Below are 24,899 nucleotides of genomic sequence, written 5' to 3' on the forward strand. Positions count from 1 at the left end.
TTTAAAGGATGGTTGATGCTCTAAGAAATTCTTTGACATTTCTATTTATTCTACTTTTGAATTGCCAGTTTTTTTTTTTTGAAAAACTGAATGTTTAAGAAAATTAAACCACTTTATTTTGGATAAACAAGATAATTTGAGATGAGTTTCTCTTAAGACAAGCATAGAGCACTATGTCCTAAAGGACAGAAATTGTTCGGTGATGCTGCGCCTATAGCATGAAACCATGGAAACAGAAAGGGCTGTAGGTTGCAAAGGCTCATGGGAAAGTTCTTTAGGTTTGGAGCATTGACTTCTATTAGTAAGTGCATCACAGTTAACCACCATTTCCACCATCCCAACTAAAGCTGGAGAAACAGCAGCAATAATGAACATACATATCACACAATGAAGAGACAAACAGAGTGGGGTCACTGAGATGCCAGGCTCTGTCTGTAAACTCTTATCCTCTCCTTCCTCTCTCCTAGCCTCCTCTCTCCTCCCACCCTCAGTGATATGTGGATCCTTCTTTCATCTGTGTTAATTTTGCCATTTATTGTAATAGCACATAATGGAATAGACTCATGGCAAAGACTATGGATTTTTGTTTGTTTTGTTTTTTGTAAGATTCTTTTTTCCTTGTTTTTCAAAGCTTTTCTCTAACATAGTTATTCTTCAAAGAGGTTAAGATTAAGATGATAAACTGAGTGTAGTGGCAAATTACCTTTAATCTAACACTCAGGGGTAGGTAGAGGCAGGTGGATCTATGAGAGTTCAAGGCCAGCCTGGTCTACATAGCAAGTTCCAGGCCAGCTGGAGGTACAGGGAGTCCCCGTCTCAAAAAGACCAAAAAAGTAATTAAAATGACATATTATCTTTCCAGGAAAACATGGAAAGTGGCATTTAAGTTGTAACCCACATTTTATTTTATGAAATCAAAATTCCAGAATTGATATTCTGAGGTATCCTAGAATTAAACCTTTGCTTAAAAGGAAGCTGTCAGTTTACTATCAGATCCTTTAGACTTATGCACAGAGGGCCTTGGCCTTCCCATCATTTGTCATGCTTGGTGGCTACTGGAATCTGTCTACTTACTGGATCGAGCTCTCAATGCGGGTGATAGTGAGGAAGGCTGCAAGGTTGGCTGTGTAAGATGAGATGACAATCAAAGCAAATAGCCACCATGCCCCCATCATCATTCGGGTTGCCAGCGTTGTGTATGGGACTTCCCCACCTGTGGAAAGAAGAGAGAAGACAAGACATCAGCAAGCACTGAGAACCCTGCCATACACATTCAGTGCCCAAGTAAGTAGCAAGAAACACTTCCCCTTAGCACTAAGGCAGACCTCTGTCCTTCATTGCTTTACACTGAGTCTCCTTTATGAGACTATATGAGGGATTGTCATAAAGAAGTATGATAAATATTCAACATAATATATTTGATGGCTAATTCTTCCTTTTTCTTGTTTAAGTCTAGATAAATGATCTTGCTGGGTGTGGTGGCACATGCCTTGAATCCCAGCACTTGGGAGGCAGAGGCAGGCAGATCTCCAAGTTCAAGGCCAGACTAGTCTACATAGTAAGGCCAGCTGGGGGCTTTCTCAAAAAGGCAAAAAGAAAAAAAACAAAAACAACTAAATGAATGATCTCCTACTATACTCATAGATGCATACTTCATTTCCAAAAGCTTCATTACTCATTAGTTAGATCATATTATTATTGCTGTACCTATATGTAATATGCCTTTTCAAACTCCTAATGAAATACTTGGGTATTTTTTCATAAATTCTCAGAAAGTGTAGACCGCTATCTTGTTGTCAGCCATATCTTTTGCCTTAAGTATCATCACATTTGTTTTTCCCTGTCCTTGACTTAAAATGCCATGTACAGTAATGTTGAAGAATCATCCTTCTCATCTTCTAAGGGTCTCATGTCCTTGGGTACAGTCCTGGGGTATAGTCCTCAGACTGCTTCTGCTCTGTCTACATTCTCATCCTGTGTAACCTTAGCAAGTCTCCTGACATTGGATATCATCTACATTTACTGAAGTAGAACTGTTTCCTCTGGTCATGACATGGCATTCAGCCTACATAGATCTGATTGCCGTGCTGATCTACAGAATACTGTGGCCAATGGTTATGGCAGTGAAGTCAGGAGAAAAGTCTAATGATAGCCAGGCCCATGGTTGTGGTAATACGGCTGTTAATTCCCTGGATAGCAGTAGGGGTCACCTGGCCCCCACCTGGGATTCCAGCCACTACTCCTGCTTGCCCCTACTTACACATGATATTGGTGGGTGCTAGAGAATATAGGCGATGGGATGTTGAGACTCTTCAGTGGTGCAGCTTTGGGGAGTTATCACTCACAAGGTGTGTCCCCAAGGGCCTGCTGCAGAGAACTGATTGCAGAGAGTCAGCCCTGGAGGGAGGAGCTTTGGACGCCATCTTAGATGACCTGAGGTGAGACTCTGTGTCCACAAGGCCTGGGCAAAAACTAACAGTGACTGTGGGCGGGGCACAGAAGCAATCTGGGCCTGCGGGCACTGAACCACAGGGTGGAACAGGGCATCAGGTGTCTGCCTTTTGTGAAGCCCTGAGTGTTCCCCTTTGTAAGTTACTCCATTTACCCCCTACCCAAGATATCAAATAAAAAATTCAGATAAAAATATGTTAAATGGTTTGTCTAGTAGTGCCCGGAGCAAGAGACTCTGAAGAGACTGATGGCGGTTCAAACAGAGTGGGAAGGAGAAAATTTAGTGGGAAACATGGAGGTGGCACTTTTCAGTGATACAGCTGCCTCTGAGTCACCCATAGTTTTCTTGTAAATAATCTTTCACCCATGGCCAAAATAAATAAACTCATTGGTTTACTAAGATGAACATGGAGGGAATTCTTCTTTTGATCTGTTGGTGCCCTACATGTGGTGAATAGCCATTTCTTTACATTTCTACCAGGAAAAGAAGTGCATCTAACATAGTCCCGAATAACATTCAAGTTTATACTCTGTTCCTCTCTATGTAGAATGCTATGGACAAAGGCTTACATGACGTCCACCCAGAATTTAATGTGTATCTTAAACTGATCACATTTAAAACTAAAATGTATGTTTTCATAGCACCACACACACCTAGTTCACATCATGCCAGAAACTAAGGAATCACTCACTATTCACATCATTTCTCAGACCAAAATCTTGAAAATATCTTGACATGTAACAAATCCTGTTACTTTCACCTTTAAATTTTATGTCCAGCCTACTCCATGACTTCCAACACTGAAATCCAATTCCAAACCAACAACTTTTGCCAGTATCACTGAACACCTTTTATAAACCCTATTGAGATTCCTAGAGTACCATCCTCAGAGCACTACCATGGGACTCTAAGCAATAAAAGTCAGGTCATAGTATTCTGTGGCTAACATCCCAGTAGCTTCTCCTCACTCTGGGGAAAATAATCGATACTCATTGTCAAAGCCTCCCAGACCCTCCGTAGAAGAATCTTAGTCCAATAATCTACCTTATCTCACACCAGTCTCAGTGGCTTTCTTGAAATTCCTTTGGAGTCATGCCACTTTTTAAAGGGCTTGCACTAAAACTATTTATGCTTGGAATTCTCCGTTTTCAATTAACATGTATTTTTCCATTTTTTAAAGGATTCTGCTAAAGGATACATCTTCAGAAATATCTTTTATTGGTGTTTTACTAAACTGACTTATATCATTCCATACTGATAATTCCTTTAAAAAATAATAATTTAATATGTTTTATATACTTTATTCTCTTCTTTATAATAGTTATTGGCAGAATAATAGCCCTTGTCCTATATTAGGTATATAAATACTTAGTGAATGAATACATGGTATGTTACTGGCTGAAGTATGTCTTTCCAAATTCATGTGCTAAAACTCTAACCCCCAATGTGACAGTATTTAAATATAGAATCTTCATCAAGGTAAAACAAGGTCATAAATGTGGATCTCATTAGAATATGAGTGATGTTCTCATGAGAAGAAAGACTTGGAGTGTGTGTACAGAGGAAATGTCACACAAAGACACAGGCAGAAGGAAACTAGAGGGAAGTTGGGTAAAGAAGCCTCCAGAGAAATAGACTGCTCACACCTTAATCATGGGCTTCCATCCTGCAGACCTGTGAATCTGAAGACTTTGTTATGATAGCCCTACCAAAGTAACAGAAATTCTAAAGGAGATTAGGAGAATATTAAAAGTGAAAATCAGGGATATAATACCACCTCCTACCAGGTCTATCAAATTTGAATAAATTGATAAGATTCAATTAATTGTAACACCATGCATAATTTCACCCCAGCCACTAGTTCTTAGTATGTAGTATCTCTTCATTTCAGATATTGTTATGTTCTGAGCTCTTCTCCTAATGCAATATTCTCATACCAAGCTAACCTCTGACATAGTCAACACATTTTTCAAAAGCAGTTATAATAAATCTTAGATAATTTCTTCTTCAAAGCAAAAGACATTTTCACTCAGCTTTTAAGTGATGAAAGCTAAAGAATATTTATTTTTAAATCCACATGAGGATTTTCTGAGCAAAACAGTTAATTGAAAATGAATAATAAAATGAGATGAGAAGACAGTGAAAGACTGAAAGATGTACACATAAAAGCAAAAAAATAAATTTATGACTTAAAGGCTAATTGGAGGTTTGTCTCCATAAAGTCATTACCCTTGATAAGAGTTGTCTTCACCCACATGAAACGATACTTGCTGAGTTTTTCATCTGTGGCTTATAATTCATAACTTTAGTAGCTCAAATATTCTTGTACACCCCAAAGGCAATATTATTATATTTAGCATCTACAGTTAGAAATAAGATAATAAAAGTAATGGAAATCTTGTTTTTCAGTTTTGGAAATGTTGAGCTAGCCAGTTCATAATAACCCTGAAGCTTTAATTTCTTTTCCTGTTGCTGTGATAAGATATTCTGACAAAAGCAACTTAAGGGAGAATGGCTTATGTTGGCTCACCGTCCAAGGACACAGTTGATCATAGTGGGGAAGTCAAGGTGGCAGGAACTTGAAGCAATGGTCACAATGCACCCATAATCAGGAAACAGAGGGACACGAATGTACACTACTGTCCACATCCCTTTCTCCACTTACACAGTCCAGAATCTCAGCCAGCGAATGGTATAACCCACAGTGGGTGGGTCTTCCCGTCTTTATTAATTAATTGAGATACTCCCCTACAAACATGTCCAGAGGCCCATCTCCCAGGTGATCATAGATTATGTCAGGTTCATAACACTAATCATCACAACTCCAACCTTTGTCAACTTGATACCTAAACACATTACTTTTAAGTCATAACCTTTCACCTTTTATTCTCATCGGCTCATGACCATGTTATAAAATGCATCCAGTTCCACTTTGAAAGACTCCCTAGACTTTAATAACTACAGTACTTTAATTTCCAAAATCTTTTAGCTGTGGCCTCCAATAAGATCAAAAGTAAGTTTTATACTTCCAGTATATAATGGTACAGAATAAACATTCCCAATCCCAAAGGGAAGAATCAGGGCATAGCAAGGAATAATTGAATCAAAGAAAGACCAAAATTCAACAAGGAAAATACCACATCCTGTAGATCCGTGTCTGACATCTGGAGCCCATGCTAAAACTGGCTAGGCTCCAAAGGTCTTAGGTAGCCCCAGACGTTGAGCTCTGCAGCATACATAGCCCTCTCTTGAGTTGGCTCTGCTCCATGCCTATAGCTTTCCTTGTTGGACATTCCATAGTCCTGGCATCTCCAACATACTGAAGTCTCTATTGCAACCCTAATTCACCTTCACAGTGCCACAGTGCAATATTTAATGACCTCTTAAAAATTCTTTATAAAGATTCTGACCCTGCTACACACTGCCTGGACTCAGCTTCTCTCTCAATCTGTGCGTCAATTCATGACCGCCCACAAGCTTGCATCTTTCATATCTCCAAAACCAGTACCACGCAGATGATACTTTCAAGTTCTTCTGCTCTATTCAGATAGAGCCTGGCCCATGAATGACAGAAACTCATTATGTGTTGACCCTGAGGAGACACTGTTCAAGACAGTTGCTTTTGAGGAGCAGGGAACTCAGCTGCAGTCTCAGTCCATATTTTCTCTTTCATGTAAAGTTGTATCTTTACAAGTTGGAGTCTCTGATGGGTGGGTCTTGCCCTCAAGGCACATAGCTCATTGCCCCAGGTGCTAGATTTCTTGGTAATGGTTCTAACATCTTTAACAATTATAGCTTGTGATGTATTGTCCTTGTAGAAAACCCATAACCCTTTCTTCTTCAAAATGTATTAGTACATTATTTTTCTTTGACTTTTTGAGACAGGGTTTCCCTGTAGCCCCAGCTGGCCTGGAACTCACTGTGTAGACCAGGCTGGGCTCGATCTCACAGAGATCCACTTTCCTCTGCCTCCAGTGCTGGGACTAAAGGCATGTGTCACCAAGCCGGCTCTTGTCCGTTATCTTTAAACTTAACTTTTCTCATATTCTCAGATCGTGGACAGAATGAAGCCAGATTCTTGGTCAAAATATCACATGAATGACCCCTTGTTCTGAGTCCTCATTTCTCCTCTGAAACATCACAAGCTGGATCCACACTATCTGTGTTTCCCTTAGCATTATTTGTCTTTCAAGCTCCCAGCAGAATGGACCATTAAATTCTGCTTCCAGCATACTAGGGATTTTCTAACACAAAGTTCCAACAGTTCCCAAGGCCTAAGGACCACATGGTCAGGTTTATTATAGCAATGTACCAATTTCTTTTCCTGTTGCCATGATAAAACACACTGACAAAAATAATTAACATTAATCATCATTCTTTCTCTCCTGGTTTGTGTCAACTTGACACACATGGGAAAAAGGAACCTCGTTTGAAGAATTTCCTCCATTAGATTTGACTGTGGGAATGTCTGTAAGGCATTTTCTTGATTGTTAATTGCTACGGTCACTATGGGCAGTGTCATCCCTAGGCAAGTGGGCCTGGGTTGTATAAAAAAGCTAACTGAGCAAGCCGGGGGAGCAAGCCAGCACACAGTATTTGTCCGTTGTCTTTGGTCTTTACTTCTATTCCTGCCTCCAGATTCCTGCCTTGAGCTCCTGCCCTGGCTTCCTTTATGATGGACTGGAACCCATAAGCCATAAACCTTTCCTCCCCCTCCAAGTCAGTTTTGGTCAATTTTTATCAAGAAATAGGAAGCAAACCAGAACACCACTCATTGATGGAAACTGGAAAGCTGAATATAGAGTCTGCAGTGCTAAGGAAACCGTAAAAAATTTACACGACCAAAATTTTGGATAAGGCGATAACTCAAAAAGGGAACTAGTATTTGTGACTGTTTTTTCCTGAGGTAAACTCATCGATTTAAAAAGAGGAAGTTAAAGTGACCTTAAAGTGGGGAAGGCAGTTGAACTTCTAATATGAGAGCAGGGTAGAGGAACTGTGGTGTTGGGAAGGTTTAAAGGGAGTAGGAGCAGGGACATGGAGAAGAGGAAAGGGAGGAAAAAGTTTAACCAGAATGAGAGAGGTATGAAAAAGCTACATGGAAACTTTGTAAGCTAATTAAAACTGTAGGTTTTTTAAAAAGAAACAAAATAAAAGTATGAACAGGGGCTCATTGAATGGGCTGATAATGCTGTTCCCAGGAGCAATAGCTTATTAAGTAAAATTCCCAGTGCCAAGTGTGGGATACTTCCCTATGAGCTTGTTAGTCAGGAAGGCCTCAGAGGCTCCCAAAACAATTTAAGCTATTGCCATTGCTCTTGATTAACCATCAGAACTAGATGGAAAGATCCTATTGCTGAAGACACTGCACATTTTAAATATAAGATACAGAAAAATCAAGCTGTAACTGGAAGCTTCTTCCCTTCTGGCTAGGTTTCACAGTGTCAGAAAATGTTACGCAGGCTACTGGGGGAGAAAATTCGTAATGATTTCACCTAGATGTTGACCTTGAATGCTCTAATCCTGACCTGCCAGGCAAGTTGTGCCCACTGGTGCCACAGCACCATGACTGCTGTGGTGTAACCCACCACTTTCTGATTCCATTTGTGGCCCAGTTTACAAGAGAGAACTCATTTCTAGTATGATAAACCTGGTCAAAAAAACATGACTCACAAGGTCATAGGCAGTAGGGAAGAACCTATTAGTGCTGTGTTGATAAATGGACATTGCGTTGAACTACCTTCTAAGTATATGTGTTTATACACGCATCTTACCACTACTACAGCCTTGGTCAGAGAAGATTCTTTTGCAATGAATGAGCATTAGCACAGAGATTCATAATTGATCAAAGTGCTGGGTGACTATTGAGTGATCAGTCACAAAGAGAACATCTATATCAGCCCCCCAAAGCTCAGGGACCATAAGTAAAGAAGAAGTGGTAAGGACATAGGAGCCATAGGATGGAGATGAGTCTTGTGAAGCCCATCTCCTGGATGTGGCATGTCTCACAAACTCGTATCATCGATGGTTACCTGCACAAGACTGGTACGAGCCGTTGGCAATCAATGGTCACAAAGGAGGGGGAGTAGTTTTCTTCAATGGTGGAGCCACTAGTTAGTTGACCATGTTGTAGTAAATAAACACCCACCAAATGGTCATGAAAGTAACCTTAATTAAGCCCAGTGGGCATATAAAGTAAAACTTGAATGCAGGAGGGGAACTTGCTGGGAAGAAGTTCTATGGAGTGGAATGGAGGATAAGCCCTGGAAGCAGGATTGAGAAAGCCAGAGAATAGTCATATAGTTAGAAAGTCCTAAATACAAATCATTGAAGCCATTGATGAAGCAAATTTATTAGAGAAATAAAATTTTTAGAAAATAAATTATCATAAAAATATTCCATATCGAAATCCCACCAGATTTTTTTTTTGAGACAGAGTGTTGCTGTAGAGCCGAAACTGGCCTCCATCTGCAATTCTCTGACTCAGTTTCCAGGGTCCTGCCCTATGGGTGATAGTTTGATAGTTATGGAATATAGCTAAATTTGTATCTAAAGAGATGTCATTTGCATGCAAAGTAAATGAAAAGAACACTTAAAAATAATTACTTGCCATTTTTAAGAAATTAAAATAATCTAAAAGTCAAAATTTAAAAAGCATAATAGCAATATTGATAACGCTGAAAAAATTCAATGCAGAAGTTCAGTCCAACCGAAATTTGGTGTTTTGGGTGGGGTGAAGGGCTACAGATAGAAGTTAGGACTGATGAAATTAATATGCAAAGGTGTGTAATAGCCAATAACAGTAGTGAAAAAAAAGCATCAGTGTTGCAGATGCCAGAAGGACAGTGAGAGGCTGACTGCTAAGCACAATCTATGTCCATAAATTTGAAAGTGAAGATGCTGTGAACAAATTACTAGAAAAATGATTGCCAGAACAAAAATAGAAACTTTGAATTGTCTCAGAACTCTGAAACACTTCAAGACCATAATTAAAGTTTACACAGAAAATTCAATACGAGTGGTCATCTTGGCAGCATGTACCAAATATTTGAGAAGTAGTTGCTATTGCATGAACTTTTACCGAGATGTGGAAAAAATATGAGGCACTAATCTATCAGTTTTATAAATAAAGTACAACTCGGATGACAGCACATGCCAAAGTTATTCTAAGAAAAGAAATTACAGATCAGCTTTTCACATAATTATTGATAAAAAGACAAATGACAGGTTGAAAGTGTAAGAGCCTAAAGCAACCTATAAAACAGCCTAGCCAAGTTTGTCATATGAGAGCAGGGTTGGTCTGGCATTCAAAAATCATTTGCTGTTCCTCATTCTTTACTGAAAAAGAGAAAAAAAACAAAGACCACAATGACTGCTGTCAAAGAGACACATACACAGTTCAACACCCAGTATTAAAAATACAAAACAGGACTGGAGAGATGGCTCAGCAGTTAAGAACACTAGCTGCTCTTGAAGAGGACCTAGGTTCAGTTCCCAGCACCCACATGGTGGCTAACAACCATCTACAATTCCAGTTCCAAGGGATCTGACACTCTCTTCTGACCTCTACAGTCATTGTATACATGGTGTATTTACACACATGCAGGCAAAACACTCATATACATAAAATAAAAATTATTAAAAAATTTTTTTAAATACAAAATAATCCTAGGTATAATTTAGCCTAATGAGAAAGTTTCATTTTATCTTTGACAGGGTCTCCCTAGTCCCAGCACACCTGGAAGTCATTATGTGTACCAGACTGGATTCAGTCTTATAAAGATCTGCTTGCCTCTGCCTCCCTAGGGCTGGGATTAAAGACGGGCACAATAACATCTGGTGAAAGTTCTTTTTCTTTTTCTCATTTTCTTAACAAATATTTTAGAAAACTAATTAAAAAATAAAAACTTTGATAATCATAACAACTAAAAGATGTTACTATTTTCTAGTTAAAATTGATTGGTGTGTAAGAAGCAAGCAAAAAATAAAAAAGTGACAGGAAAACGCTGGGCATGGTGGTGTGTTCAAGAGGCAGAGGCAAGCTGATGTGGATCAAAGCCAGCTGGGACGGTCTACATAGCCAGCTGGGACGGTCTACATAGCCAGCTGGGACGGTCTACATAGCCATCCCGGGACAGTCTACATAGCTAGATCCAGGTCAGCTGGGGCTGCGTAAAAACAGTAAAAAGAAAGAAAGAAGGCTCAAATTAGTTGCCAAATGGACATGTGAATATGTAGAAAATCTCAGTGAGTAAAGAAAAACAACTAAAGTCAGTAAGTTATCAGTTTTCTATCTTGCAGAAACAATGCTCAAAGTGATTCTATTTGTTTATATTAACAACAAAGATTTAAACAGGAAATTAAGTACATGTACACCTGCAATACCAATAAACATAAACTATCTATGACAAGCCTACGTGTATAAAACATCTACTGGAGAACGTAAGAAGAGTAAGTGAATGGGTAGGTGTATTCACTGGTTGAAACACTCAACATTGCAAAGACGATTTGAATCTCTTCAAATTGACCTAGTTATCAGAATGTATCAGGTGAAATCCTAGGGTAATTTAATCATTTTCTCCTTTTTCTCTCTCAATATAAAATGTGTAAGACACTGAAAAACCACCAAATAGTTAAGTCACTCTTCAAGGAGAAAAGGCCTGGGTTCTAGTAGCTTGATACACTAAATAAAATAGTTTAATGTTCATATAAGGATAGAGCTAGCAGATCAATGAAAAGTACCCATGCATATATATGTACTTGGTTTACACCAGCTGGCATTGCAGTGCTGTGCAGGAACACAGGCCTTTTCATTAAATAGTACTGGGTCAAATGGATATATCTGTGAAAAATAATGAAACTTGTCTCCTCACTTACAGTCAAAAATCAATACGAAGTAGCTTGCACCAAATAGTAATAAATCAGCTAGAAAATGACATAGTAGATTATATCCATAAGATTGAACAGAAAAAGATTTCTTAAAGCACAAAAGCATTAGAACAAAAGAAAAAACAGTACTTTATATTTCAAAAGCTATGACAGAATGAAAGCCATAGTAAAGAATACTTACCAAACATGTATCTAACAAAAATATCTTCTCTATTAATAACTATTAAAAGACAGGAAGAAAAATTCAATAAGAAAAAGAATTGTTCAGAAAAATGATCGAATCTTCATAAAGACAACCAAATTGTTGCTACATATATGAAAAAGTGATAGCCTTGTTAATTGTGAGGAATACATAAAATGAAATAAAATAGCCACTAGAATGGTGAAAAGAGAAAGACAGTATCCAGTGTGTTGTGAAATGTGGAGCCACCAGAGTATGTCTGTTAGTGGGACAGCAAATTGATTCTTTCACTTTGATAATTTTCCAGCCTTTCTGAAAACCAAGTCTTGCATTGCTAACAGATAAGTATAACTGGGGATATCAGCTGCATTATCTACAATTTCCCCAAATAGAAATAGCCTAAATGTCCTAAGAGTAGAATGTTTAGATAATGCTATATCTACACAGTATTATAGTTCTGAAAACAAGCAGGTCTCATTATACATTGTACCATGAACAGATTTCACAAACCTCATGTTGGATATAATAATTCAAATGTATGGGGACTGTTTAGAAACAGAATGTCAACATGTCTGATACTCGCTGGTGTACCTGAAGACCGATGGTGGGACTGCTTTCTTGGTAGTGTTTTACCTTTGTTGGATGGTGACTTTTCAGGTGCTCTATGTGGGTGTTTTACTGAGCTGCATATTCCAGTCATGCACTTTTCTGTATATAAATGTTTCACAATTAAAACCTAAATAAACAAGGAGAGCAAAGAGACAGTTCTCCTTTTTTCTTCTTTATCTACAATTTGGGGAATTTTGTCTATACATAGATCCATCTTACTAGAAGAGACCATGTAGCAAATGGTGTCTGAATCCGTGACTTTAACCTCTGTTGGGTTTGCAGCCTCTAGCAACACTCTCAGAGGCATGAGGAATCTGGACTTCCAGAGGAAGCCTCTGGTTAGCACAGTCTTGCTGACACTGATTACCATTTTGATATGACTGGTTCGTCACATCCCAAAATATCAACCTTATTCCTTTATATATTGTCTTACTAGCAAAGGTTGTTAAAGTAATAAAATAATGTTGTGTCCTCAGGCAAGATTGTGAAAGTGGATAATTTCACCTGACTCAAGCACAAAATTGTTATTCTGAGTTTTAGTCTATGCAAATACAGCGTTTTCCTGTTTGCTTGAAAATCCAGAAGAGTACTTAATTGTATAGATGACAGAATTGGTGAATCGGCTTTTCAGAGGCTTGAAGACTCACAGAGTTTATATTTCATTATCTGGTGCTATAGAACTAATGGATTAGGGTTCATTAAAAAGTCATTAAACTTTATTTCTGGTGACTGAATATGTTGCAGCAAACTGACCAATTGAAGTCTCAATAAATATTAGAATGTTTTACATTTAAAGAACCACATTTTATGCAGCTGGAAAGATGGTTCAGTGCTTAAGAGCACTGGTTGCTCTTGCAGAAGACCGAGGTTCAATTCTGGTAACCCAGGTTCAATTTCCAGCACCCACATGGCAGCTAACAGTAGTCCATAGCTCCAGTTCCAGAGGAATCCAATGCCCTCTTCTGACCTCCGCAGGCATTGTGTGACATGAATGCACTTAAATACATGTAGGCAATACACTCATACACATAAAATAATTTTAAAAACACATTTTATAAAAAACAAAGAAGAATGTTTTTCTTGATTAATGTAGAAATAACTGCAGAATACGTATATTCTACATTTACAGATGGAAGGAATGAAAGTACGTCATCTCCAAAATGCTTTATGCGTGCTAGGCATTTATGTATTCCTTGAGGTGTGTTTATAGTCAAATCGGGAGACTAACTTTTGACAGTCTTTCTCTCTCTCTCTCTCTCCTTCCTTCCTTCCTTCCTTCATTCCTTCCTATTTCCCATCTTTCTTGTTCCTCCTCTTCCTCCTGTCTTTTTCTCTGTCTCTCTTTTCTGTCTGTGTGTCTCTTTTCTGTCTCAGTCTCTGTATCTCTCTCTTTCTCTCTCTGTGGAACTTGATAAGGTGGGCAGTTTGCCTTTGGCTACAGATGCATAGGTTCACTATATCAAACCTATTTCCAAGGGAGGGTGGGTGTTATAATATCTGCTGTGTTCATCTTCAGAAAAAGAGATGACTTTAGGTTGTAGGGGAAAAAGTATAAAATCACACAATGTCATCGCGAGAAAGTGGTTTATAATTATTCTTACATTTTTATCATAAGAGCAAAATCTCCATTATTATCATAAAGAATAAATATGATCATTCTTAAAATTGTGAATCTAGGCACTGGAGACATGGCTCAGCAGTTAAGAACACTGACTGCTCTTGCAGAGGACCCAGGTTAGATTACCAGTACCCATATCGTGACTAACAACTGTCCTTAGCTCCAGTTCCAGGGCAATCCAGTGTCCTCTTCTGACCTCTACAGGCATTGCACAATATGAGTGCACTTACACACATGCAGGAATACACTCATACACATAAAATAAAAATAATAAATAAACAAATTTTTAATTAAATAAGATGGTTATGCAGAGCTTAAATACAAACTGTGAGTAGAACCATAAACTTTTCTTTTAAGATAGTTCAGGAGATTACCAGGAAAATGTACTAGCAAGGAACTTGTAACTACAAAACTTCAGCATTTAATAATTCCACTTTATCTTTAAATTGTGGCATACAAAAAAATAAGAAAGAAAGAAAGAAAGAAAGAAAGAAAAGAAAGAAAAAAGAGAAAGCACAGTATTGGAAGTAGAAAAGAAAACAATTTCTAATTCTTGGTAGTTAGTAAGTTTAATGAGCAAATCAAGTCTTCCAATATTCACTGCTCTGTGTTTATTCTATTTTGGGCCTTGCTAAAGGGGTGGTGGACAACACCCTTATGAATTCACTGTAGACAAAGCCTAAGTGAAGCTTCCTCCTAGTAGAGATTTCCTCCAGTCAGACAGAGGCAGCTGAAAATTGTTTGGACACAGAGTAAGTTGTAACAATGAAGTGAATTTTGGTTGAGTTCATAAGACTTTTGGCAAGTTTCTATTAATAAGCAAAACCAATCAACAAATAATCTCATCTTTTTTATTTAAAATAGAAAAAAATAATAAAAAATAATATTAAAATATCTTTAAAAAAATTTATGTGTATGAGTGTATTGCCTGCGTGTGCACCCGTGTCATGCAAAGCCCATAGAAGTCAGAAGAAAGCATCGGATCCCCTGGAACTGGAGTTATGGATAGTTGTCCCCCACCATGTGGGTGCTGGGAATTGAACCCAGGTTTGCTGCAAAAGCAGTCAGTGCTCTTAACTGCTAAGCCATCTATCTCTTCAGGCCCAATGGAAAAAAAATTTTTTTTTTATATTGTGAATCTATTTTTAGAAAAGAAATGCAAATCTCAAACTCTATCTGTCCTGCAATGGAAAACAGTTAGTAATTAATAATGTTTTTCATTGACACTAAGCTTGTTTCACAGCTATTTTGTGCTTACTGCAAGTGTGCAGCTTCTACGCTTCTAATCTGGGGCATAAACTCACCACCAATGGTGGTACCCTCCCATCTCAGTTCCAAGCCTCCCATTCCACAGTTCTTTTCCATCTGGAACATTCTGAGGCTCCTCCTGGCAGGACTCATCTTTCAGGTCTCACCTCCCCTTCCTCACGACCTTTTCTCTGATCCTCCTCAAGTTCCTAAACTGACTTCTTTCCTTGGCTTACACTGACTTGAATGCAGTCCACTGCGTTCTCCTCAGATACCTTGCACTGTCCTTGGCCAGATCCCAAATTATGCCAAATTCAACACGCACGTGCAGCATAACTGTGGAACAGCCTACAAGCACACAATAATTCTAATTTCCTGACTAGAACCCCAAATAAGTCTTTAATGGGGCCTCATGGCCACAGTGCCCCTCGTCAAGTCACTCCTCTCTCTAGACACCTGCTTCTTGCAAACCCATCCTTCCTCAGCCTCTCTCAGCTAACAAGCATGAAGTCTCTTTCATTTACAAAATTAAACTAAACAGTGGAAACTTCCTGAGAAAATGAGGTACAAACAGGTTAGAGTGTACAGTCTGGAGTAAGCACAGAAGGGCCTTGTGCTTGCGTGTGCAAGGCAAAATAACAGCAAAAGAAAACCAAAGTAAACACACGAGAGCAAGAGGCAGCCAAGTGGGTGAAGATGAAGTCAGGGTCTTTGTCATTTATTATTGTTTTAAATTTGAATTTGGAACGAGTAGCATTCTACGTAAGTAAAAAATATTAACGCTTTTAAAATGCAAACTGGAAACAGCCGAAAATACATGAAGTTGGCGAGGGTCATAGAGCATGGAAATGAAGTTGATGTCGTCACAGAGCAGGGGAGGAACCATGTCACGTGACTGTAAACAGTATACAAGCATGACTGAATTCCTAGCAGAAAGCGCAGCCTTTGGGGCTCAGGATCCAGTCAGTATCTGTCCAGGTCCTGGCCCTTTGCTCCTCCTCTGAGAACAGCTCTTCTTTGAAACCAACTGGAATGGCAGAGACCCTAAAAACCTTTTGAAATACTCCAGATCGCTGTAAATAGTCCCTCAATAAGGTTTCCTCAGATTCTAGACAGAACGTGTCATTGCCTATCAGGGGACACCTATGCAAACAGGACCACAGACAGGACTGTGGAACTGGGCTGCTCCTGTGTCTGTGCTGTGCATTGATAGACGGGAGAATGCTGACATCAAGCCTTAGGTTGCATTAAAGCTATTCAGATAACCCCTCCGTGCGGACACAGGGTGAAGCATGAGACTTTAGGATGCTCCCTGGCTGCGTAGTGACAGTGACTTTCAAGACTGCAGTTCCAGCTGCCTTCTCTGAAGGCTTTGAATGAATAAACAGGGGGAGGAGAAACTGAAGACAATGGATGTAAAGTTGAAATACAGGGTTTTATACGGACATCTTGGCAGTTTTGAAGGAGTCTCTTTGTCCTGCAGTGCCGTGACTGAGAGAAAGGCTAAGGCTTGGTGAGAGGTCCAGCACAGTCCAGTCATGGTCTTCTGCCTCTGAGGTCTCTGTGCTGAGGGAAAGGGGTGAGCAAGACATTTAAAGTTCTGAATTCCTCTGAACTGTCTTAGTAGAAGTAACCTTGTGCTTTTGGGGAATCGCATGACAGACCGGCGGTTTTGCTCATATTTCTATACTTTTCTTTATGGTCTCCTGTTACAAGTTAGGTTCCTAAAATTTACTGAGAGCAAATAAAGCCTGCTTATAAAAGTCTTACACTCAGTAGAATGAAATTTAGAATTGAGTAAGGCAATTGTATTGTGATGAATGGTAATGACCTGCAGATTGGGATTTAACGTGTGAAAGCTTGAGTATATATATTATATTAACAATGATATTATAATATCTATAATATATGTATATAACACTTAACATGTTAATGCTTGTGAATATAATATATTAACTATGATATATAATATCTATATGTGAATATTATATGTATATGTATACATATGTAATATGTATGTATTATATATATCAAGTTGGTACTTGGGCTGGTGGCAGTAGATACATTGGATCACTGGAGGGTATACCAGTGGTAAAAAGAATTAGAGTTGGGCATGGTGGCACACGCCTTTAATCCAGCACATGGGAGGCAAAGATAGGCAGATCTCAGAGAGAGAGAGAGAGAGAGAGAGAGAGAGAGAGAGAGAGAGAGAGAGAGAGAAGAAATCCATACACAACTTCTCTGGTATGCTGCAGAGATTTAGGGAAGTGGGAATAACACTGTAATCTATTTCTGCTGAAAAACCTTTGCACACTCCCTAAATAGACATTAAACATGTGTGGGAGGGGATGGGGCACACCATTTCTGAGAGACCCCCTGCTGCAATAAATTGCATTAACTGATGAAAAAATGAATATATTATCCCAGGCTGGTAGAGATTTGGAGATGCCCAACCGTCAGAGAGCAGGCAAAATTGCAGAAGTAAACTACAGCTGTTTATGAATGATAATTGAGAGCATTGACCTTCAGAGATCGATAGTAATATCTTACTGATCACAGGATTCTCTCAAAATGAAATAAGATCTTCTATTTACATAGCAGACCCCATTCATAACTTACTAACTACAAAGCAGAGCTTATGAGCTGTGAAGGTGCTTCCTGTTCTCTGTACACAGAAGAGTTCCAGAGCTGAGGACAGAAACCTAGCCTTGGCTGCTGAGGGGTTGTTTGGCTCCCCTTACCTATTTGCTAGAACTCATGTACTTTATGACTTCAGAAACCCAAGATTAAAGAAGAGTGTAGTTAGCATTTTTTTGGTATGTTCTTCCTCATAATTGATTTTTAGTAGTAATAATCAAACTTTCCATACTTGCAGTTCTGTATCTTATTTATTATATTTATTAAGTAAATAACATTTTTCTCATCTGAAGCATTATAGATTCTTAAACTATTTCAGGAAATTCGTAGATTTTTTTACCACTGTATATTGTTATACGCACCTCTGAATATGTGATATTTTAAGTATGAGAAGTTTTTTTTTAACAGACTCCAACAAGAAAACTAATTTGTTGAAAAATGAATTTTTGTCTTATACAAATGATGAGTTCCCAAACACATTTTCTAGCATTTTCTGAACATGGAGGGGTGTCTAACATTACCCCTCTTTATTAACATATGTTTTTCCAAAGTATTGACATTTCAGTTGATTTGAAATGTCAAAATATTGTTGTGGATCTCCTGATAAGTCTATTTACAAATGTATGCTTAGAAAGAATTAGGTCAAATCACTGAAAAGGCAATTTTTTACATAATAACATTCCTTAATATTTACATTTGACAGCGATTGTAATATCAAGCTGTTCATAAATGCAGTGTTCTCTTTTTAATTCTTCCACATTATTTAGCTCCTTCTATTTTGAAGACTCCCACATTAAATAAGTAATAAATTTAGCATATTTCATTTTTTCATATAAATCTTCTAGGTACAAATTGAAATTGGCATATCCTATATATCTATCTATATGCAATCACCTGAAATAAGATTATTCATCTTTGCAAGTAAAAATGAGCATTATTTCAACATTTAGGCTTCCCACTGAAGGGAATGATTTTATAATCTTTTGACTTCAGATTTAATGCAAGTATTCATTTTATTTTATTGAATTCAATACCATAGAATATATTTGCTGAACAAATTTGGAAAATGTTAAATTAACAATTAATTATAATCAGATTCAATAACTGCTGGTTACACTACATCAACCTTATCTAGTAACGTTAATGTAACTCTAAACTGTCAAATGCTGTAATTTCTATTAGAACTAAACTGAATTTTATGATATAAAAAGTATTTTTGGCAGTTTTTACTTTCCCAATGTTTTCCTTGCTCCATTCTACCAATTTTCACTGTTTGGACTCAGTGAAAATGGACTCAGGTATTATACATATACAAGTGTATTTATAAATGCATGTGTGCATAACAATAATAATCAAAGAATACCCATGTATGAAATTATCAAAAATACACAAAAAAGAGAAAGTACTGGGTTTTCATGAATATCACTGGGACAGGCAAAACTTCTAGAACGCCCACTAACAAAGTACCTTTTAAAGAGACTATTGAACCTTTCTTGATTGATTAACTTTGCTGCTTTCTAGAGTGTCTTCAACACTGAAATCAGATCTTTTCTACTCTTTTGGACTTAAAAAATATTTTATTTATTATTTTTTATTTTATGTACATGAACGTATTGCCCACATGTATGTACGTTCACTCGTGTCATGTAATACCCATGTATTGCCCACATGTGTGTAAGTTCGCTAGTGTCATGTAATACCCAGAAAAGGATGTTAGATTCCCTAGAATTTGAGTTGTGGACAGTTAGCTGCCATGTGGGTGTTAGGAACTGAACTCTGGTTTCCTGTAGGAGCAGTCAGTCCTCTTAACCACTGAACCATCTCTCTAGGCCCAGAAATCTTTTTATAACTAAACTTCTAAATTTCCAAAATTGAGTGTTAGGTTGGAAGTTTTGGTGGCATTCAGGCATATTTATTGAGAATTCCACTAATTCACAGGCCTGCACTTTACAGTATTAATAGATAATGAAAATAACTTAAAGACAAAGCATAACGTGTTGATGTGCCAAACACATTCTGTGAATTTCTTGCAATTTTTATTTGCAACCCAAGTGGATTTACTTAGCTCTTTCTGACCCCCTTCTCAGTATACAACAAAACTACCCTTGGAAATGTTAATGGTAAAAACAAGAATGTGTTTTCAGAAGACTGGCAATGTAAGTTTCACAAGCCACAGATAGCACATATTACAAACACTTGTTGATTGGTAGATTTCTCATTATTTCTAAGGTTTTGTTAGTTAGGACTTTGCCTATTTCCAGCTTTTACATCCATTCCATTTCTTTTAAGTTTATTTAAAAAATTAAATAGAAATGAAATAGACCCACTCTTTCTTTCATTGATTACTTTCAGATATACTAAAGAATGAACTTTGCAAGCATCTAAGGTTTTGGAAAAAGAGTTAAATGCATAGTGGACAGAATCATTCTTATATTAAAAAAATTAGAATGTTTGAGAGTTTTTGTAATTCTTCTGAGGAAGTGGAAATCATAGCTAACAAATCCCTCACATATAATACTCAGAAATTTTTCAAGTGATTTGTTTTAGAGGTACATTGTGATTTTTAAAGCCAATTTATGTACATCACCTCTTTTTCCTTACATCTTTATTGTATCTGATACCATGACTCTCTTACTTTTTAATTTATTAAATTATTTGCTTGATCATTTAGGTGTTTCCAGTTTTAATACATCAATTGCCTTTTGCTCATGAAAAAGAAAAACCGAGGAACACAGAAGGCATGGTTTTAGTGAGTATCTCTAAATACACTCCAAGGCTACTTGTCAGCAGCTCTAAAACATGGATTCCCTTTTCCCTTTTTGCTGTTTTTCTTGATACTCACTGGCTTCACCACAGATCTGGCAATGAAGTAAGGTGGCGGAAGGTGCAGAAAGAGGAAATGGTGTCGGCATGACTAGTCGTCTCCAAACAGCGTGAAGCTAGACTGCGGTAGAGTCAGAACCTGCCATTCTCTAGTGATGGATTAGCTTTTAATGTTTTAAAATAATTATAGTGAGGCTGAAGCCACTATATAAAATGACTATATAAATTCTAGAGCCATTAGTAACCCCATTTTTCAGAGATTCAATCAATCAGTGGTTGGGAGGAAAATTGCACCCATTTTGCCAATTCCAGAAGCAAGAAGTTCAAAGAGTAAGCAGTGGTTGTCAACAGAAATCAAAGTGAAATGAGTCTCATAGTGAAGTTTTTAATTTGGAATTTTTAAGACTACTTCCTAAACGAGGCCTTCTGAATAATGCTTCATTAGTTCTACAAGGTCATAGAATGTCAATATGTACTCAATCTGTTTTAATGATAAAAGGGCCAGGAGCAAGTCCACAGAAAGTTTTTAAAGCTCCAAAGTGCCATTCAAATTGAGAAAATTGTTTCCCACCACTGAAGATTAGTTTTAAATTAGAAGTCATTTATTGAACATGCATTAGATTTATAATTTGATAGAGAAGAGAGTCATTCAACATGATGAATCTAGTTTTACAGAAATCATCCTTCTCAATCTTGAACTTTCTTTTCTTCCATTATTTCCTGTTATCCAGTGCTCTTTGGAGGATGTTTCAAAAACAGAAGAGAAAAATGGATTTTATGCTAGTTTAGTTCCAATATTTTCTTTCAAATAATAGGTTGGTAAATGTCTCAAGAATGAGATTTGGGTGTGCTAGTACTACAGAAAATTTATTGGCATCACATGTAGGCATGCTGACTTCAGTGTATGAGTTCCACATAGTCAGATACATTTCAGTGTGACTGAAGGATGCAAAATAACTCATACCATAAGCAGTGATTTTCAAATTCCCTGTGTGCATCTGTGTTCTTGAATGCAATCACAGAAGCCAAGTGCGTCCTGGAAGTTCATGTGCCACCAACTAGTTTACTTAAAGAGCACTTCCTTTTCCTTCCTTTTAAATGCATTTTGGGTGTAGTTTCTAGATTCTCCCAGGAAGTCCTACAGATATTTTAATTTAGTGGAGTCACTGAGTCAGACTTGAAGTTGAACTGATGAGCAACAGAAAAATCAGGAGCCAGGGTCATAGTGCTGAGCTAAATGGTAAATCAAAACCAAAAATCTCACAAGCTGGACATAGGGTCATGATAAAAGGGGCTCAGAGTGAATTTTCAAAATAACACAAAAAGACTATTAAACTCGTGCTGAAATCAGGCAGCAAAGAAGAGGAGTCAAAATATAAAGCCCTCTCTAGTTACTATTTTATATCATACCAGGTTTCATATTACGTGCTTCGAAGGTGCGTTTCTCCTTTAATCTTCACAGAAACTTACGTGAATAATACAATAAGAAAAGCACAGCTAGATTTTCTAAGCCAAGGCCAGAATCAAGAGGACCAGGGCACCATGTGTGGGGTGAGACTATCGCAGACAAGAGGCAAGCCCAGGCAGGGAGAGGCGTGCAGCAGAAATTGCAGAAGCAGACCGGTGCCTCCTCCAACCACGTGCATCACTTTTCCCTATCAATGGATTTACTAGTGTCATTTCATTTTCTTCTTCTAGTCTCTCCAGTGACAAGAGTAAATAGATTTAGATCATGGACCACTAGACTATAACTTTAGGATAGATTCAAGAAGATAAAATTAGGCAGAATAAAAACTTATCCATACAATTCAGAAAAAAACATTATTTTGAGTTGAAAATGATTTATTAAAAACAAGATGCTTAGAAGCCACTATGAAGCAGCGGACTTAAAACATGACCAATACAATTAACTGATGATCTTGGGGGATGTGACACACCAAGAAGGTAGAAGATGATATTGTTATAAAAAGATTCCAATGAAAACTAATAGAGAGTGAATGCAATTAGAGTTCTTTCCTAAAGATTTTTCTAGGACATGAGCTGGGATCTCATCTTGACATCATGCTGCTTTTGAGATAACACGTGAGTCGTTTCTCTATTTCTTTCTCCTTCCCTCCCCTTCCCTCCCCTTCCCGCCCCTCCCTCTCCCTTTCTCCCTTTCTCTCTCTCTCTCTCTCTTTCTCTTTCTATCTCTTTTTTTTTTTTTGAGGTAAAGTTTAATGTAGCCTAGGTGGCCTTGAACTCCTCATTCTCTGGCCTCCCCCTCTCAAGTCCTGGGCTTATGGGTCTGTGCCAACATACATATCTTTGGCGCTCTATTTTTGTGTCACATGTATACTTTAAATTTAACCATTGGAAAAATTTTAAGTCCTATTATCTGGAATTATGACTAGATATAATATTTTATTTTAAAATTACTTTGACAAGCCGGGCATGGTGGCACATGCCTTTGATCCCAGCACTCGGGAGGTAGAGGCAGGAGGATCCCTGAGTTCAAGGCCAGCCTTGTCTACATAGTGAGTTCCAGGATACCTGGGGCTATAGGGAGCCCCTGTCTCAAAAAGACCAAAAAAAAATTACTTTCACAAATAACTATATATGTAAGATTAAACAAAATATCCGACCTCAGTGAACCAAGCTTTCAGTGCACCAGTTGTCAAGAGGAGTGATGAGTGGCTCTTTAGCTCTCATTTTCCAGAGATATTCGCTCACTCTGGTCTTCTGCAGAAGCTTATTGAACAAATAGGAATATTCTGCTTCTAAGCTCTACAGATTTCTTCTATATACATATACCAAACCTGCAATGCTTGAGAATTCAGGGTGCTATTCAAGAAATAGACATGCTGAGGAAATGTCACTAATATTAACTGTGCTGGATAGCTTTAGCTGTCCCCTTGACACACCTGGGTAGAGGGAGCCTCAAGTGGGGAATTGCCTCCGTTGGTCGGACTGGCCTTGACTGTGGGGCATCTTCTTGATTATTGAGTGATGTGGGAGGGCCCAGCCTATGATGCTACCCCTGGGCAGGTAGGCCTGTGTTGGATACGAAAGTAAGTTGAAGCACTGGCTGGAGGAGCAAGCCAGTAAGCAGCATTCTTCCATGGCCTGTGCTCCAGTTCCTGCCTCCAGGTTCCTACCCTGAGTTCCTACCTTGGGCTCCCTGATGAATTGTGACCTGGGAGATGTGAACCAAATAAACCCTTTCCTTCCCAAGTTGGTACTGGTCAGAGTGTTTTGTCACAGCAATTGAAGGGAAACTAGAACATTAACTATAGTCATGTAACTAAATACTTGCCCTGTCCTTAGGAACTTCCCTTTTCTCTTGTATCAGTTTGTTTATGGGAAAACATTCTAATTCTAGAAAGGGATGAAAATTTTAGGAAATTATTTAGAAAATATTTGACACTTGGAGACTAATAGTGAAATGCAATTTAATCATTGGATGATAGTCTTTTTTATGGTTTAATGCAATTCTTACAGAAACCTCTAGAATTCTCCTCACTCCTCAGCCCAAGAATCTTTTTTTTTTTTTTTTTTTTTTTTTTTGGGTCTCCCTAGTCCCAGCCCTCTTGGAAGTCACTATGTGGACCATGGTGGCCTCAGTCTCACAGAGATCCACTGCCTCTGCCTCCCAAAGGCTGGGATTAAAGGTACATGACACCACAGGTTGTTCCAGAAACAATTACTTGAAATATTTGATGATTATGGATTTTCTCCCTCATTAGTGAAATAAAAGGGTAAAAGCTTGAGCTGCCAGAGGAGATGCACTGGGGGAGTTCGATCTGCTTCCTCCTTTCCTTGCATTTCCTGCTCTTTCTAAAGAGCTGTTAGAGGATGCTTACTCCCTCTCCTCCATTTTAACCTTGAACAATGTTGTCTTTTGTAGACAAGTGTTTCAAACTCAGCCCCTGTACTTATGGATTATGAGATTACTGGTACTGCATGTTATGATTAGGGCATGAAATGCCCCCCAAAGCCTCATGAATTGAAAACTTGTGACTGGTTCATGGAAGTGTCTGGTTTCATTCCTTGATGGATCCTTAATATGATGGCGTTATTGGTGGGTAGTGGGAGGTGACCTTGTCGGTGGATCCTTCTATCCCTCCCTCCTTCCATCAGTTGAACAGCTTCATCACATACTCCTGCTACCACAATATTCCTCTTTACCTCAGGCAAAAGAAAAGGATCCAAGAGACCTTCAACAAAAATCTATGAACCAGGAGCCAAAGTAATCTTTCCTTCTTTAAATTGGTTTCTCTCAAGTATTTGTTACAGCAATGGAAAATTGATGAATATACTGATGAATACAGGTGATATCATCTTCTGTCTATTAATATATGAATATCGGTAATTTCAGTGATTGATCTAAATTTCAATCTGCCTTTTGTCTATGTTCTAAATATATAAGCTATTAAAAAATTTCAAAGTTTTTGTCCACATGA

At 38.1% G+C, this 24,899-nt stretch overlaps 1 protein-coding gene across 2 annotated transcripts in view; it reads right to left on the reverse strand.

The window, feature by feature from the left end:
* Grid2 (glutamate ionotropic receptor delta type subunit 2) overlaps nucleotides 1-24,899 on the reverse strand; it is a 1,595,433-nt gene that overhangs the window by 302,460 nt on the left and 1,268,074 nt on the right. For both annotated transcript variants that reach the window (XM_008844624.2, XM_008844623.2), the window contains exon 12: nucleotides 1,075-1,213. In XM_008844624.2, coding sequence (XP_008842846.1) covers nucleotides 1,075-1,213 — 139 coding nt within the window. The remainder of the gene's footprint in view (nucleotides 1-1,074; nucleotides 1,214-24,899) is intronic.

Source organism: Nannospalax galili, unplaced genomic scaffold, assembly GCF_000622305.1.
Source record: "Nannospalax galili isolate Female #2095 unplaced genomic scaffold, S.galili_v1.0 scaffold441, whole genome shotgun sequence".
NCBI lineage: Eukaryota > Metazoa > Chordata > Mammalia > Rodentia > Spalacidae > Nannospalax > Nannospalax galili.